We start from the raw sequence: 17,919 nt of genomic DNA, 5'->3' as shown, positions 1-17,919 counted from the left end.
CAACAGTACTGTGGGAACACCTTCACCATGATACAATCATTGGGTCAACAAAGCAGCTCCTCACTACTGTCTCAAGGGAAATTAGTGAAGGCATCTTGTGTGTTTTTTCAGAAGAGTGCATCAGTGATAAATTTCATTTCCTCAATGCAATCCATTATCTGACGCTTGAGTTTCACAATCATTTAGACAAGGATGGGAGCTTTACTGACAAGGCCAGCATTTATTGTCCATCTGCAGTTGCCCTTTGGGGGGGGGGGGGGGTGTGGTGGGGAAGGAAGGCAATGGTGATGAGTGATATTGACAGTTATTTGGGTTGTATAATTATTTCACTGAAGATTTGCGTACCTGAGAGATTGAGGCAAACTTTCATCTCCATTGTTTGGCCTACTGTGACCAGTGACCCAGTTCATGCTCATGAATGTATTTTATCAGTTTTGTCTCCATTTTAAATCTGTGCAGTATAGTGTTTTTAATTTCAGGAGCTATGGCTTCTAATGTAGAATATTTCATAATATGAGTAATACTGTTTTTTAAGGTTTTGTTTAAAATTAAAAGTACGATTAATTCCTTTCATCCCAAATCCAGTGATTGGAACTATAAATGTGTAAAATAGAAAATCTTGCTGGCCAGAACAGGTGTTCAGGTTTTCATTGATTCTTGTGTGAGAGTAATTTATCATTGCAGGCTGTCACTGTGCTTTGATTTAAAACTTTAACTGGTGTAAAACATGCTTCAAAAATGCAAGTGAACATGGACATCAGATCTTTGGTCATGTTAACACTTCAGGAGTGAATTATAAATGCCTGGGTGCGTGAGGAGGGCCTATTGTGTTTAGTTTTGGTTTTCTGTTTAAGGGAAAAATAGAATTAGAGAGCAAAAAAGTAGGTCGATTTCTGGAATAAAGAGGGATTGGTACTGAGACCCTTTCTTTTTGTTATATACATTAATAATGTATATTAATGTAGGGGGTATGATTAGTAAGTTTGCAGATGACACAAAAATTGGTGTTGTGAATAATGAGGAGGATAATCCCAGACTATCTCTATCATAATTTTATATTCTCTGTCAGGTCACCCCCTCAGTCTCCTCCGCTCCAAGAAAAACAAACCCAAGCTCTCTTTATAACTTATGCTCCAATCCAATTCTAGTGTGGAGAAACGTAATACTATGCTAAGCTCATATACGTGCTTTGCTTGCTGGCTATTGTTGCTTCCACACGGTTGATCCTGTTAATTTAAGTGCAGCTGAAGATGTGGAGGTGTACAGCAGGCAGCATGTTGAGGGATGGTGACCAAAAACAAATTTTACCTTGTTGTCTCTCACAATTTTCCCCTGCTACTGAAGGATATTGTATCTTTTAAAAGGATATATGGATTTCTCTTTTAAAAGGATAAATGGAAATGACTTTCCATTCACAGATTGGACACCAGACCCTAAATCATCATTGGTCACATGTGGCTTTTCACAACACCTAATAAACTTGCTGAGCCATGAGGTGTGCATTGTTTGAAATGCTCATGGTATTTTATCTTCAGGCACTCCAGAAAACCTACCAGAAGATACTTCGAGAGAAAGAAAGTGCACTTGAGGCAAAATATCAGGCCATGGAAAGAGCTGCTACGTTTGAACATGACAGGGATAAAGTAAAAAGGCAGTTTAAGGTAAATGCAAACAAGACAACTTGGAATTCACCCTTGGTTGCTTGCAGCTGGTAGTGAATTGTCATGTGTTCCAGTTCCAATACTCAGCTGCATTCTTGAATTTCTACTTTAAGTTTCAAAGGAATGTTTTTGAAATCAATGAAGAAAAGCTGTAATTATCGGGGAGTGGATGGGGTACTTGTAACAATAGCACATCAAAGTTCTTTATGGGCTCAAGATTTGCCTCAGAGACTTGAGCACAAAAATCTAGATGTTAAGCCACGGACTTATCTGCCCTGTCAACTTAAAAGCCCCATGACTTTATTTTGAAGGAGTATGAGTAATTTCTCCCCAGTGGTCTGGGGTTAATAGTTATCCTCAACTTGTATTTCTGAAGTAATTACCTGCTCATTATTACATTGCTATTTATGGGAGCTTGAGTACAATGCAATGATTTTACTCTAGTGACTGCACTTCAAAAATACTTAATTGGGCTAAAGCATTCTAGTATGGCATGGGCATGAAATATTGTTTTCTTCAACATATAGTAATTTATAGATTACATTTTCTGACAAATATCCAGGTTATGTTGTGGGTATGTAGTGCCCAGGCAGCTGGCCACAGCCAGGTTTCAGTGTGTTCTGATGAAAGGTCATCAACGTGACACACGAACTCCACTTCCTTCACCACACGTGCTGCCTGACCTCCTGAGTATTTCCAGCAGTTGCTGTTTATATTTCACGTTTCAATACCCTGCATTTCTTCACCTTGTAACTGAGGCACCAGATGGAGTGCTGAAAAGTAACAATGTTTCCCTCGAGATCAAGACTGTAAGAAGTGGCAATGTGAAAGCCAAGGTAGTCAATCTGTACTTCAGTGGGTAAGAGTGGGAGAGAAAATTCGACTTCCTGAATAAGTAGAGTTTGTGGGTGCACAGATTAATCTGTTGCTACAGGTAATTAGAAAAGTTGTATGTAGCTTTTATTTTTAAAACATTTTACAAAGTTTGTCAAAAAATTAGTTCAAAAAATGTTTTTTTTTGGTTGGAAAAGCTATATACTGCTGTTTAGCTTGGAAATCCATTTTATCAGCCGTGTCTGTCAGAAGCCATTACAATTGCACTGTGACCTTTTTCTTTTATATGGAGTTATGTTACTGATATTATACCTAAAGGGAGCAAGGAATAAGAAAAGGTGTTTAACAAAAAAAGTCAAACTTGCTACTTCTACAGGCTGTGTGCATGAGCAGTAGATGTATTTGGCCTGGGCTTTCACTAATGTAGCAGACTAAATGAACTCTCCACTGTTCCACAATACATTACTGTTTGTTGTGTTTCAGTTTTTAAATATGACTAAGTAATCACAATAATGATACCCATTTGTACATATTTTTAAGAATTAAGCCAGACTTAGGAATGGCTTATTTTATAAATGGAAAGGAAAAAAATCAGCATGTTAAATTATAGTGTCCACTTCTGTTTAAAAGAAAACTTTTATTGGCGAAATTACTTCCCTTTATTTAGAGGATGTGAAACATACACCAAAGTGCAAATAGAAAGATATACTGTGGTTTTACCTTCAACATCTGCTGTAATTTGTGATATGTCCTTCATCTCATAAATCAAATGACAAATAAATGCAATTAATCTAGAATCGTTCCCACAAATTAGAATGTGGCAGATGTAATCTCAGTGTTCATAAAAGGAGGGCAAGGGAAAATAGGGAATGATAAACCAGTTAGTTCAACAGTAGCAGGGAAAATGCTGGAATCTATTATTAAGGAATTGGTAACAGGGCACTGGAAAATAATAACAGGGTTAGACAGGGTCAACAGGGATATATGAAAGGGAAATCACCTTCGACAAAACTGTTGGAACTTATTGAGGTTGTAACTCGTAGAATATATGAATCAAAAGTAGAGATAGTGATATTGGGAGTAGTATATCTGCCTGGATTGAGGGTTGGTTAAAGAATAGAAAATGTGTAGGAGTGATGGGATTATTTTGGTGTTGAGAGGCTGTGACCATTGAGTGCCACAGGGATTGTTACTGTTCCCAGCTATTCCCAATCTGTCAGTGAATTGGGTAAGAGGATTAAATGTAATCCCCAAATCCTGATGATACAAAGATGAGTTGCAGTGTAGGCTGTGAGATGGATGCAGAGAGGTTTCAGGGGATATGGACAGACTAAGTGAATGGGAAAGGACAAGGCAGGTGGAATATAGTGTGGTAAAATGTTAGGGTATTCACTTTGGCAGAAAGAATGGAAAGGCAAGGTGTTTGTGAAGTGGTGAGAAATTGAAAGGTGTTGGTGTTTGGAAAGATCCTGGATGTCCTTGTACATGAATCATTGAAAGTTAATGTGTAGGTTCAGTAAACAATTAGGAAGGCAGATACTCTGTCGGCCTTTATTACAAGAAGCTATGACTACAAAAGACGCAAGGCAGTTATAGTGCCTTGGTAAGATTACATCTGGAATACGGTATTCAGGTCTCCCTTCCTAAAGAAGGATATACTTGTGATGAAGCGAAGGAAATGAAGGTTCACCAGATTGAATCCAGGTCTGATGGGTTTGTGTTTGAGGAGAGATAAGCAGACTAAGCCGGTACTCTCCTGTTGAGAAGAATAGAGGTGGCTTCTTTGAAATGTACAGAGTTCTTCTGGGCTTGAGAGGATAGATGTGGAGTTGATAATTCCCCTGGCTGGATTGTCTAATATCAAGGTTACATTCTCAAGACAAGTGGTCAGAGATTCAGGACAGAGATGAGAAGAAATTTATTCATTCAGAGGGTAGTGAATCTTTGTGTTTCTTTACCCTGTGGAGGCTCAGTTACTGAAGCAGTTGATAGATTTTGAGGTCTTAAAGGAGAGAAGGATAGTGGGTTAGTGAATGAAAATAGCAGTGATAGTCATAGAGAAATACAGCATGAAAATGGGTCCTTTGGCCACCAAGTCCACACCGACCATCAACCACCTTATCTTCTTGAATGATGGCAGGCACTAGGGGCAAAATGGCCAACTCTTGCTTTTCTTTTGTTCTTATGTCCAGTTAATATTTGAAATAGTGTGGTACAGTTTTTTCTCATTCTCTGCAATTATTTAAAGATGGGATAAAAACAGAAAATGCTGGAAATACTCAGCAGGTCAAGTTGCATCTGAGCGAAAAGAAACAAGAGTCAATATTCAGGTCGAAGACCCTTCATCAAAATTTTGTCTTTTTTTTTTGATTTTCACTTAAGTTGCTTCTTTTCCATCAAGGTTTCAGTGTGTTTGACCATTGTGATATTTTGGAAACTTACTTGTTGCTTGCTTTTTTTTTAAAAAGAAGTCAATCATCTAAACAACGTATTTAGCTCGAATATTGTACAACCTTGATTGATATTGCTGTATATGGTGAAATGTTACATAAGTCATTCAGCTTTTCAGGGCAGGTATGATGAGGCATACACCGGGGAGCTCCCCTTATTACTCATGTTCTTGATAGCTGTTGATATGCGCTGTTTTGTTTCAGAATTTTTAGAGAAACCAAAGAGAAAGAGATTCAAGACCTGTTACGAGCTAAACGCGAGTTGGAAGCAAAATTCCAAAGGCTGCAGGCTCAGGGAATTCAGGTGTTCGATCCAGCCGAACTCTGACTCAGATGACACCATACCGATGTCACGGGTAAAACCTGTCGTACACGATTAGTCCCTGTTGATCTACTCTCCTTTAACTACTACTTCAATGTATGTATAGGTTTAATGGCTGTTAGGAAATCTTTCATTACTCTTCTGCAAGACTGAATTCCTGGGGAACTGAGTGAAGTTGGCTACATCTCCAGTGTCTGTGTTCAAACTTATTACGCAACGTTTCAGATGAAAGTGACCTCTGGCTGTAAAATGGTTCTGTGTGAATTCTCTCTTGGCAGCTACAGCCTTCTCAGTGAGAGAGGGTCTTTCTTTTATGCTTTGATAAAAACATAAACAATAGAAGTAGAAGTAGACCATTCAACCCCTCTTGCCTTCTGCCAGTCACTTAGATCATTGCTGATCCTTACATTATTGCCACTTTCCTCCACTAACCCCCATATCCCTTGAAGGCCTCTAGATCTCTCGGCAATGAATATACTCAGTGGCTGATCCTCTGCAGCCCTCGTGAGTAGAGAATTCCAAAGGCAAATGACCTCTATGTGAAGAATTCTTTTCTCATCGTAGTCCTGAATGACTAAACTCTTATTATGAAACTGAACCCTGGTTCTAGACACCCTGGACAGGGAAAATGCTATCCCTTCATCTATCCTCAGAAGCCCTCAGAACCTCGTTGAGGTCACCTCTCATTCTTATAAATTCTCCAAAGTGTAGGCAGTCTGCTTAATTTGTCCTCACAGGACTAAGTCCCCTATCCAAGGAATCAATCTGGTGAATCTTCTCTGAACTCCCTTCAATGGGAGTGCATACATTCATACCCTAGCTGTAAGATGTCTTTACTTGTCTACTTTAATTCTCTGGTTGATTGTGTAAGGATACCCACTTCCATCTTGTCAGTCTCCCACTATTTAAAAGAATCTGTTTTTTTTTCCTACCAAGGTGGATAATTTGACATTAATTTATTTGCAATTTCCTTATTTCCCAATATAAAGTCTTCTGCATCAGTCAGTAAGGGGCTAAAGATGACTTTTACTTTTGCTCTTTTATAGATATCTATGGAAAGCTGTTACGGTCAGTTTTTATGTTTCTCACTACATTTTCGCATATTTTACTTTCCCTTTCCTTGTCATTATCTTGATCCTCGTTTGCTGAATTCTGAAATTTTCCATCCTCAGACTTGCTGCCGTTTTGGCACATTCTTTTTATCTAATAGTTAATTTGTTAGCTAAGGTTCAACACACTTGGCCTTCTGGATTTTTGTTGCCTTAAAGGGATATTGTGAGAAACTATGTAATAATTCTTTAAATGATAAGAATAGCTTGATTATTGTTATACCTTTAGCTTCCCAATCAACTGTAGTCATAATCGTGTCTCATGCCTTTGTAGTTTTCTTTGTATACACATAAGGCCTTGGTTTTGGATTGAATTAACTTACTTTCAATCCTAAAGTTCTATTATATTTTGATCAGTCTTCCCTAAAGCCCCCCTTAACTAAAATAATAATTGCCCCTTCCTTATTGTGCAATATAGATTGTCTGCTTTAAATCAAAATTTGATCCTCAACATATGATCTAAAAAACTATCTTGTATACAATCATCCTTACAGTTAGCACCAATTTGATTGCCATGTCTTTATGTTGGTTAAAGCTGTCCATGATTATTAACCATGGTTCCATAACCTTATCCATATTATATGCCTTTCTAGTTTTCCAATTAATACTGTACCACTACTGTCAGGAGGCTGAGAGATAATTTCCTTATGTTTTGCTAGCCACTTGCTGATTCTTAGCTCCACCTAAACTTAATCCTACTACGATTTCTGAGCTAAGGTCCTTTCACTTTCTAGCCTTATTCCATCATCATCAGCGCTGCCCTTTTTCCTTCTTTGCATATTGCTTATCTCTTCTGTACTCTGGACATTTTCCTGATTTTCTCTCTCACTCTTTCTGTAGGCTGTCGTTTCTTTTGCCCTCACAATCCTAAGCAGTTGACCCTGCATGTTAAGGTAATGTTTCCTAGCCAAGGGAAAACAACTTCTCAGAATCTTGCATTTCTAGAACACCTCTCATTCTGCTAAACTCCAGTAATGATTGGTCTATCGTATTTGGTCTCTGCCTATTAGAGGATGTTCTCATCCCAGAAATCAATTTAGTGAACCTTCTTGAGCCTTTGTCACTCTGCCTCCAAGGTAAGTATAGATATAGATACCCTGATGCTGACTGTACTGCTTTTATATGTCTTTCAGCTACAGGCACTCAATGTGAGTACTGGAGTGGTGGCGTCCTAGGAAGTGAGCCATCAATGGGCAGCATGATACAGCTTCAGCAAACGTTCCGAGGTCCAGAGTTTGCACAAAGTTCAATCGATGTAGAAGGACCTTTTGCTAATGTTAACCGAGGTAAACCATCAGTTATTAAGGTCACCTGTTTTGTTTCTTTATATGTAAATATACTGAGTTGTATTTTGTGACAGCAGAGCATTTAGCAGCATCTGATGCTAGTTAGACTTGACATTTAAAACTTTTCCCCAGAATGTTGCTGAAATTGCAAATAGATAATGCTGCAGCAGGGAAAACCAAGCATCTGTGACCTTAGTGAACAGGGCAAGCATTCATTTATGTCCATGATCAGTCAAATTGAGGAAGCGTGAATTTTTATTTCTTTCAAAAATACAGCGACCTTCATTCATTTCCAATACATTTCAATGGTATGGCCAGCTGTCAGATGCCATTTTTGTGACACATCTTTGGATATCTGGGTATGGCCACAAATTAACCTCTGAAATTGCAGAAGCATATGCACTTAAAAAAAAACTGAGAGTCTCGTTATCTTCTGTTATTTTGCCACTAAATTGACCTGGTTGCTTTATCAGATTATGTACGAGGCAGGTTGTCCATTCTTCCTCCCACAGTGAAATTCTAGGTCAGGTGAGAAGATGTAAAAGAGCCAATTTTTAAAGGCTGTTTGAGTTTGGAAGTAAGCCACATGACTACCCAGATATGTTTGAGTTGATATAAGAGAAAAAAATTGCACCTGGGGAAACAAATGACTAGAGTTTTGTAGCATCGAGTAAGTCATTTTAGCATGATGTGTTGATGTTTCTCAATAAAGCACAAGATACTGGAAATATTCATGTCAAACTCAGTTAGAGTATAGAGTCAAACACCATGAGGACAAGCCCTTCGGCCCAACTCGTCCATGCCAATCAAGGTATTTGTCCGAGATAGTCCCATTTACCTCTGTTTGGCTCATATACCTCTAACCTTTTCTATCCATGTACCTGTCTAAATGTCTTTTCAACATTGTAATTGTACCCACCTCTACAGCACCTCTTTCCATTTACACACCACCTCTATGTGGAGAAAGAGGGTCCCTTTTAAATTGTTCCTTGTTCACCTTAAATAAATGTCCTCTAGTTTTAGACTCGCTTACCTGGAAAAGACTGACCAATCACCTTACTTATGCCCTCATGATTTTATAAACCTCTATAAGGTCAGCCCTTGGCCTCCTAAAATCCAGAGGAAAAAAATCCCAGCCTATCCATCCTCTGGAGTTTGTGGAGCGCAAAACTGTTATCATTTCAGGTTAGAAAGCTTTCAAGTTACTGTCTGACGTGCTGAGTATTTACGGTATTGTGGTACTGTGATAGCTATTAATATTGCATGTTAGTCTGAAGTGAAACATGAGTTTAATTAGTTATGTCTTTAGGCTTGTGATGCATTAAGTGGATGTGTAGTGGTATGTATGAGTGATTTGTGTTTATCCTGTTGACATTCATAGATGATTGGGATGCTGCTGTTGCAAGTTTACTGCAAGTCACACCATTTCTTCCTCGGACCCTTTGGAGCAATACTGTGCGTTGTTATCTTATGAATACTGCAGACACACAGCTGGAAGTAGACATTTTTCTCCATGTAAGTTGGCATTTACCTGTTATTTAACTATTTAACTTTTGTAGATTGGCTGAAAGCATTTGGGGGGGGGGGGGTGGGGGTGGTGGGAAGGAGGGTGGGTGGAGCGGTTGGTTGCTGCCCAGTTATGCATGAGATATTACTGAACCATATAGTTTAGAAGGTACCCACTATTGTTCCTGATTTAAGCAGAATGCACTAATTTCATCTGGTGAATTGATGGATGTGATGACGTTGGTGTAAATACAGGTATGTGAAGACCAGGGAAACAAAGAAATAGCATAAGTCAATTTCCATGAAAATCAGTTTGTGAAAGTGCAGTGTATGGATAATAGATGGGGACAGGACAGGGTTCACCTACGATGAAAGTATTGTAGCATGTTATCCCTTAACTTACTGGAGTGTAGACACTGGTGTTCATAGGGAAAAAAATTACAGCTAATTTACATAACAAATTCCCCAAATCAGTGATGTGATAATGACCTGATAGTCTGTTTTTAATGATATTGGTTGATGGATAAATATTGACAAGGATGCAAAAGGTAACTCCCCTGCTCTTCAAAATAACACCTTGACATCCTTTGTGTCCACCCTGGAGAGCAGTTGGAACCTTAGTTAAACAGCTCATCCAATGGCACAACTGTCAGTCTGGTAGTCCCTCAGTGTTAGCTGAGATTTTTTTTTACCCTTGAGTTTCTGAAATGCAACCTGAATCCTCAAATTTCGTATTCAACAGTATTACTGACATTCTATTTAAATTCCAATTGCCTTCAGCTATTAAGTTTAGCGTAATCTACAAGCCAAAATCTTTGCCTTTGCAGTTCTGGCTTGGTATCTTCCTCATTCATGGATTTAAGTTCTCTCGTTCACATTCTCTCAAATGAGTGCCATCAACTTACAGTTACCCTGGAGTTTTGATTTCTATAATAATGTCTTCTGTTGCTTATAGGAATACCTACCAAAGCTGCAAACTATTTGTGAGAGCCTTGGGCACTTTTTCTCATAATACATTTCCCAGTGGAGAACTCAAATCAATGTGTAATGGAAAGGAGGTGGGAAATTGAGAAAAGTTCCTTGTGTCTTTTCTTCGTGGCTGCTGCTTTGCCCAGGTAAGGGCATTTCTATAACCATGAAATAAGTTGAAATTTTGAATGATTGCGTATGCTCAGCTTGCTCATACCAAATTTCTCTTGGTTATATGTTATAATAATCCATTTATTTGAAACCTATATTGAAATAACACAGGAATTTGGCATGAATGCTTTCCACATTTAAATGAAATTGTACTTTCTACTAAAACTTAAGACTTAAGGACAGGAATACAAAGTTTTACCTTATTGAAAAATCTTATCATCTGCCTAGATTTCCTGTTTTGCCATTGTTTGTCACGATTTGTGATCACTTTTTGTCATAATACCTGTTGGCATTAACAGTGAATTTTGCTGACATAACTTTGTCAGCCTTCTATTGTGCAGTAGCCCATTGTGTTCCAACAAATTGCTGAGACTGCTGTATAACTGTTCACTGATGGGTTTCTAATCTCCACAGTATGTGTTAAAATGAAAATTTAGAAATTACATTACTTGATTTTCTCTCATCTCTTTTAATGCCTTCATTAACATTTTGATTAATAGTGTCTCTGAAAAATGTGGGCTTGGACTTGATGTTGTTGCGCAGAGTTCTGATTCACTGAGTTCAACTTGGACTGTGCAATCAAACTATGCTTTACTTATTTCCCAGTAAACATTATCGCAGTTGATGGAATAGTCATCTACAGTTTCATGAACATTTTGGTTAGTAGCCTACTTTAAAATAGTGAAACATTTGGATGAATTCCAAAAATTTTATTGAGTTCACATAAATAATTTCTTTCAAATTACTTTTGGGCTTGTGTATGCACACTCCATGGTCTAAGGGTGGTTGTATTGATGGAGTGGGGTTGGTCAGTGAATTCAACAGTTGTCCAGTAAGTCTGCTTAGTTCTTCTAAAAACAAGTACACCAATCGAATTTTGAAGTTATTTAATTATTCCTCCTAAATTTAGTTGATAGAAGAAATCATTGTAAAGAATGATTTAATTATTACGTTATTTCCTGATGGCCACATTTGGTGAAGGAACATTATAGTATTACAAGGGTAATTCTAATTATAAATGTGGATACAATTTATGTTACAAATATATACAAATGAAAGAATTTATGACCTTAAAGTAGAGGCTGGGTTATATCAGTGTGCTCTGGTCTAGTTATCCCTTGTTCTGTGAGACTGTTCCACCTGAAGACCACATTTGGTCTTAACCTCATGTTCCTATGGTCTTTGTGTATATTTTTTTTATGCGCACTCAATCAAAGCTACTGGGACGAAGGCCAGTTTTGTACGAAATTTGGTACTTCCTGTCTTTTTCTCTTGTGTATGCAACTTTCACAGAACCAATGAATTGGGAAAATATTCTTCTAGAATTTCTGTTGACACGAGCCTAATTGGATTTTTTAGGCAGTTTGTTTTGGGTCATTTCTTTGCCCTTGGAGTTTTTCTATGAAATAAAAAAATACCATGAAAGTTGCAACCTAAAGCAAACTGGGTTTGTGTGTTGTAATTTTTCCTTATTCAGCACTGTCTACAATATTTAGGAGACAGAATACGTGGAACAGACCCAGACGGAAATGGAGGATGTTTGTGTCGTATTCATGTGCTAGGAACAATTCACCTCCATTTTTTTGAGATGCGAAAGGATAGGGCCTATCAAGTACAGTAGTGGGAAAGTGTGTATGGTTCCGGAAGAAATAGCGGAGGTACTTAATGAATACTTTACGTCAGTATTCACTATGGAAGAGGATCTAGGGGATTGTAATGAGGACATGCAGTGGCCTGAAAAGCTTGAGTATGTAGATATTAGAAAAGAGGTGGTGCTGAAACTTTTGGAAAGCATCAAGTTAGATAAGTCGCCGGGACCGGATGGGATGTACCCCAGGTTGCTGTGGGAGGTGAGGGAGGAGATTGCGGAGCCTCTGACGATGATCTTTGCATCGTCAATGGAGATGGGAGAGGTTCCGGAAGATTGGAGGGTTGCGGATGTTGTTCCCTTATTCAAGAAGGGGAGTAGGGATAGCCCAGGGAATTATAGACCAGTGAGTCTTACCTCAGTGGTTGGTAAGCTGATGGAGAAGATCCTGAGGGGCAGGATTTATGAACATTTGGAGAGGTATAATATGATTAGGAATAGTCAGCATGGCTTTGTCAAGGGCAGGTCCTGCCTTACGAGCCTGATTGAATTTTTTGAGGATGTGACTAAGCACATCGATGAGGGAGAGCAATAGATGTGTATATGGATTTCAGCAAGGCGTTTGATAAGGTACCCCATGCAAGGCTTATGGAGAAGGTGAGGAGACATGGGATCCAAGGGGACATTGCCGTGTGGATCCAGAACTGGCTGGCCCACGGAAGGCAAAGAGTGGTTGTTGAAGGGTCATATTCTGAGTGGAGGTCGGTGACCAATGGTGTACCTCAGGAATCTGTACTGGGACCCTTACTCTTTGTGATTTTTATAAACGACCTGGGTGGGGAAGTGGAGGGGTGGGTTAGTAAGTTTGCGGATGACACGAAGGTTGGGGGTGTTGTGGATAGTTTGGAGGGCTGTCAGAGGTTACAGAGGGACATAGATAGGATGCAAAGTTGGGCTGAGAAGTGGCAGATGCAGTTCAACCCAGATAGGTGTGAAGTGGTTCATTTTGGTAGGTCAAATATGTTGGCGGAATATAGTCTTGATGGTAGGACTCTTGACAGTGTGGAGGATCAGCGGGATCTTGGTGTCTGAGTCCATAGGATGCTCAAAGCAGCTGTGCAGGTTGACTCTGTGGTTAAAAAGGCATATGGTGTATTGTCCTTCATCAATCGGGGAATTGAATTTAGGAGTTGAGAGGTATTGTTGCAGCTATTATAGGTCCCCGGTCAGACCCCACTTGGAGTATTGTGCTCAGTTCTGGTCGCCTTACTACAGGAAAGATGTGGAAGCCATAGAGAGGGCGCAGAAGAGATTTACAAGGATGCTGCCTGGAATGTGGAGCATGCCTTATGAAAGCAGGCTGAGGGAACTCGGCCTTTTCTCCTTGGAGAGACAGAGGATGAGGGGGGACCTGATAGAGGTGTATAAGATGATGAGAAATATTGATTGGGTAGATAGAGGCTTTTCCCCAGGGCTGAAATGGTGGCCACAAGAGGAGATAGGTTGAAGGTGCTGGGGAGTAGTTATAGAGGAGATGTCAGGGGTAAGTTTTTTACTCAGAGAGTGGTGAGTGCATGGAATGGGCTGCCAAAAACGGTGGTGGAGGCGGATACGGTAGGGTCTTAGAAGAGACTGTTAGATAGGTACATGGAGCTGAATAAAATCGAGGGCTGTGGGTTAGCCTAGTAATTTCTAGGGTAGGGACATGTTCGGCACAGCTTTGTGGGCCGAAGGGCCTGAATTGTGCTGTAGTTTTTCTATGTTTCTATCCAGGACTGTGGGTCCACACAGGTATAATGATGCTACCACAATTCCAAGCTCCCTTCCCTTAATTGCAACCCTATTCTAAAGCAGAAAATGCTGTAAGTACTCAGCAGCTAGGCAGCATCAATTTCATTGACCTGAACTGTTGTCTTTTTCTCTCTCCTGACCTGCTGAGTGTTTCAGCCATATTTACTACACCCTGCAGTATCTTGCCTTTGAATTCTGACCTTGCCTTATTCTGTTTATGTAAGCTGTATAGAAGAGGACTGTGATGAATGTTTCCTGAAGAATGCTGAGACCAGACCTTTGGTAATATACCACAGACTGGTGGAGAGTGGTGGCAGTTCAGAGGCAACGCTCCAATTGATCAGCAAAGTTTCTGATGCAAATCATTCCCAAAGAGCAAAGGTAGTGTGTGGAATCAGTAGCACTGGTTGAAGAGTCTTACTGTTCATTCTACTCTGATTGTTTTAGAAAATTCATTACATGGTGTAATTTTCAGTGTTCCTACTGTTGCATTTGTTTCTATTGGGCACTCAACTGTGTGATACATTTTGTGGGAAAAGGCAGATTGACAAAGCAAAAGCCTTCTGTGGATCACTAGTGTGAACCTGGAAACCCAACCCAACCATCTTGCATCTGTCATTCCAACTTTCAGATTTCATATTTTTATAGTTTTATACAAAGTAGATGGAGGCCATTCAGTCCATCGTTTATGCTGGCTCTCAGCATTCCTATCAGTCCCATTTCCCCAGGTTTTTCTTGTAACCTATTTGCTATCACATGTCTATTAACTGCATTCTGATTCTCCTATCACTCACCTACACAGGGGTAATTTACAGTGGCTGGCTAACTAACCTACCATCCTGCAAGTGTTTGGGATGTGGAAGGAAACCGGGATGTTAGGATACAAGATGTTAGGGTAAGGGAGGGTTTATAGAAACAAGTCCAAGACAGTGTGCAGTGAGGATGGCAAGAAGGACAGGCAGGGGAAAAGTCAGGATAATTTGCTGAACAAAAGAAGTACAACAAATCAGGATGTTAGGATAGAGGATGAGGTATATAGAAACATGTCTAAGATAGTGTGTAGTGAGGATGGTAAGAAGGACAGGCAGGTGAAAAGTCAGGATAATTTGCTGAACAATAGAAGTACAACAAAATCAATAGCAGATACTGGACTAAATGTACTATATTTAAATGCACATAGCATTAGGAATAAAGTAGATGACCTAGTGGCACAACTACAGGTTAATAAATACAACATTGTGGCAATCACTGAGTCGTGGCTTTATGACGGATGTGATTGGGAACTAAATGTCCAGGGGTGCACAATGTATAGGAAGGATAGGCGGGTAGGCAGAGGGGGTGGTGTGGCCATGATGGTTAGTAATGATATAAAATCAATAGAAAGGAAGGACATTGGGTCAGATGAGGTGGAATCCTTATGGGTGGAGCTAAGAAACAGCAAGGGTAAAAGGACAATAGTAGCAGTTATATATAGGCCCCCTAATAGCAGTCAGGAAGTGGACGATAAGTTGCAGTTTGAAATAGAAAAAGCATGCCAGAGTGACAATGTGAAGATAATTATGGGGGATTTTAACATGAAGGTGGACTGGGAAATCCAGCAAGGCAGTAGATCTCAGGAGAGTGAGTTTGTGGAATGTCTAACGGGACGGTTTTTTTGGAGCAACTTGTTGATGAGCCCACCAGGGGATCGGCTGTTTTGGATTGGGTGCTGTGTAACGAACCGGAGGTGATTAGGGAACTACAGGTAAAGGAACCATTGGGAACTAGTGGTCACAATATGATTGAGTTCAGTTTCAAATTTGAGAAGGAGGAGCTGATAACTGGTGTATTGATATTTCAGTGGAACAAAGGAAATTACAGTGGTATGAGAGAGGAGTTGGCCCAAATTGATTGGAAGAGTAAGCTAGCTGGAGGGACGGCGGAGCAGAAATGGAAGGAATTTCTACAAGAAATAAGGAAAATGCAGGATAGATATATTCCAAGAAAAAAGGTTTTGAATGGAAAAAGGCACAAATGTGGATAACGAGAGAGGTGAAGGCTAAAATAAAAGCAAAAGGGAGGGCATACAAGGAAGCAGAAATTAGTGGGAAAACAGAAGACTGGGAAACTTTTAAAAACCTACAGAAAGAAACTAAGAAGGTTGTTAGGAAAGAAAAGATGAATTATGAAAGGAAGTTGGCAGATAACATTCAAAAAGATACTAAGAGTTTTTTTAAATATATAAGGAGTAAAAGAGAGACACGGGTTGATATAGGACCAATCGATAACGGTGTGGGAGAGATTATAATGGATAACAAAGAGATGTCAGAGGAACTAAATGAGTATTTGCATCGGTCTTCAGTGGAGGACATCAGCAGTATATCAGTTAGGGGTCTCACGGAATGGAACTGAGTTCAGTTAAGATTACTAGAGAGAAGGTGTTAGGAAAACTAAATGGGCTAAAGACTGATAAGTTTCCTGGACCAGATGAGGTGCATCCCCAGGTTCTGAAGGAGGTGGCTTTAGAGATAGCGGAGGCATTGGTGATAATTTTCCAGGAATCGATAGACTCCGGCATGGTTCAGGAGGACTGGAGGGTCGCAAATGTAGTTCCGCTGTATAAGAAAGGTGGGAGGCAGCATAAAGGAAATTACAGACCTATTAGTCTGATGTCAGTGGTGGGAAAGTTATTGGAATCGATCCTCAAGGATGGGGTTATGGAATACCTAGAGGCACAAGGCAAGATAGGTCCTAGCCAACATGGTTTTATGAAGGGAAGGTCCTGCCTGACCAACCTATTGGAGCTTTTTGAAGAAATCACAGGTAGGGTGGATAAGGGAGAGGTGGTAGATGTTGTGTATTTAGACTTTCAAAAGGCCTTCGACAAGGTGCTGCATAAGAAACTGATTAATAAGATGAGAGGTCATGGAATTACAGGTAGGATAACAGAATGGGTGGAGCATTGGCTGGTTGGCAGGAAGCAAAGGGTGGGAATGAAAGGATCTTGTTCTGGTTGGCTACCGGTTACTAGTGGTGTTCCACAGGGGTCGGTGTTGGGGCTGCTTCTTTTTACCTTGTACATTAATGATTTGGATGATGGAGTAAATGGTTTTGTGGCTAAGTTTGCGGATGACACCAAGATAGGTGGAGGAGTAGAGAGTATTGAGGAGACAGGAAGGTTGCAGAGAGACCTAGATAGTTTAGGAAAAAGGGCAAGGAAATGGCAGATGAGATTCAATGTTGAGAAATGTGCAGTTGTACACTTTGGAAACAGAAATAAACGGGCAGATTATTATCTAGAAGGAGAGAAAATTCAAAGTACAGAAGTACAAAGGGACTTGGGGGTACTCGCGCAGGATACCTTAAAGCTTAACCACCAGGTTGGATCAGTGGTAAAGAAAGTGAATGCTATGTTGGCATTCATTTCGAGAGGTATAGTGTATAAAAGTAAGGAAGTGCTGATGAGGCTCTACGGGGCACTAGTGAGGCCTCATTTGGAATACTGTGCACAGTTTTGGGCCCCATATCTTAGGAAAGATGTGCTGATGTTGGAGAGGGTTCAGAGGAGGTTTACGAGGATGATTCCCGGAATGAAAGGGCTTACGTATGATGAGTGTTTGTCGGCTCTTGGACTGTACTCACTGGAGTACAGAAGAATGAGAGGGGACCTCATAGAGACATTTAAAATGCTGAAAGGACTAGACAGAGTAGCTGTGGTCAAGCTGTTTCCCTTGGTGGGTGAGTCCAGGACCACAGGGCACAATCTTAGAATTAGAGAGTACAGGTTTAAAACAGAGATGAGGAGAAATTTCTTTAGCCAGAGGGTGGTGAATTTGTGAAATTCCTTGCCACGTACAGCAGTGGAGGCCATATCATTGGAGGTATTTAACCACAGAACCATAGAACAATACAGCACAATACAGGCCCTTCGGCCCACCATATTGTGCCGACCTTCAAACCACTCCTAAGACTATCTAACCCCTTCCTCCCACATATCCCTCTATCTTAAATTCCTCCATATGCTTATCTAACAATCTCTTGAACTTGAGCAATGTATCAGCCTCCACCACCACCCCAGGCAGCGCATTCCATGCCCCAACCACTCTCTGAGTGGAAAACCTCCCTCTGACGTCTCCCTTGAACATCCCCCCCCATTACCTTAAAGCCATGCCCTCTTTTATTAAGCATTGGTGCCCTGGGAAAGAGGTGCTGGCTGTCCACTCTATCTACTCCTCTTGATATTTTGTATACCT

The 17,919-nt window shown here is 40.1% G+C and overlaps 1 protein-coding gene across 1 annotated transcript in view; it reads left to right on the top strand.

The window, feature by feature from the left end:
- The window catches only part of nphp3 (nephronophthisis 3), an 81,693-nt gene that overhangs the window by 9,482 nt on the left and 54,292 nt on the right, over positions 1-17,919 (top strand). The window contains 7 exon segments of the mRNA XM_052016457.1: positions 1,536-1,661; positions 5,151-5,301; positions 7,510-7,662; positions 9,044-9,177; positions 10,124-10,172; positions 10,175-10,283; positions 13,912-14,068. Coding sequence (XP_051872417.1) covers positions 1,536-1,661; positions 5,151-5,301; positions 7,510-7,662; positions 9,044-9,177; positions 10,124-10,172; positions 10,175-10,283; positions 13,912-14,068 — 879 coding nt within the window.

The sequence above is a fragment of the Pristis pectinata genome, chromosome 5 (assembly GCF_009764475.1).
Source record: "Pristis pectinata isolate sPriPec2 chromosome 5, sPriPec2.1.pri, whole genome shotgun sequence".
Taxonomy (NCBI): Eukaryota; Metazoa; Chordata; class Chondrichthyes; order Rhinopristiformes; family Pristidae; genus Pristis; species Pristis pectinata.
Note: the sequence above shows the minus strand (reverse complement) of the source record. Positions and strands in the feature narration are given on the sequence as shown.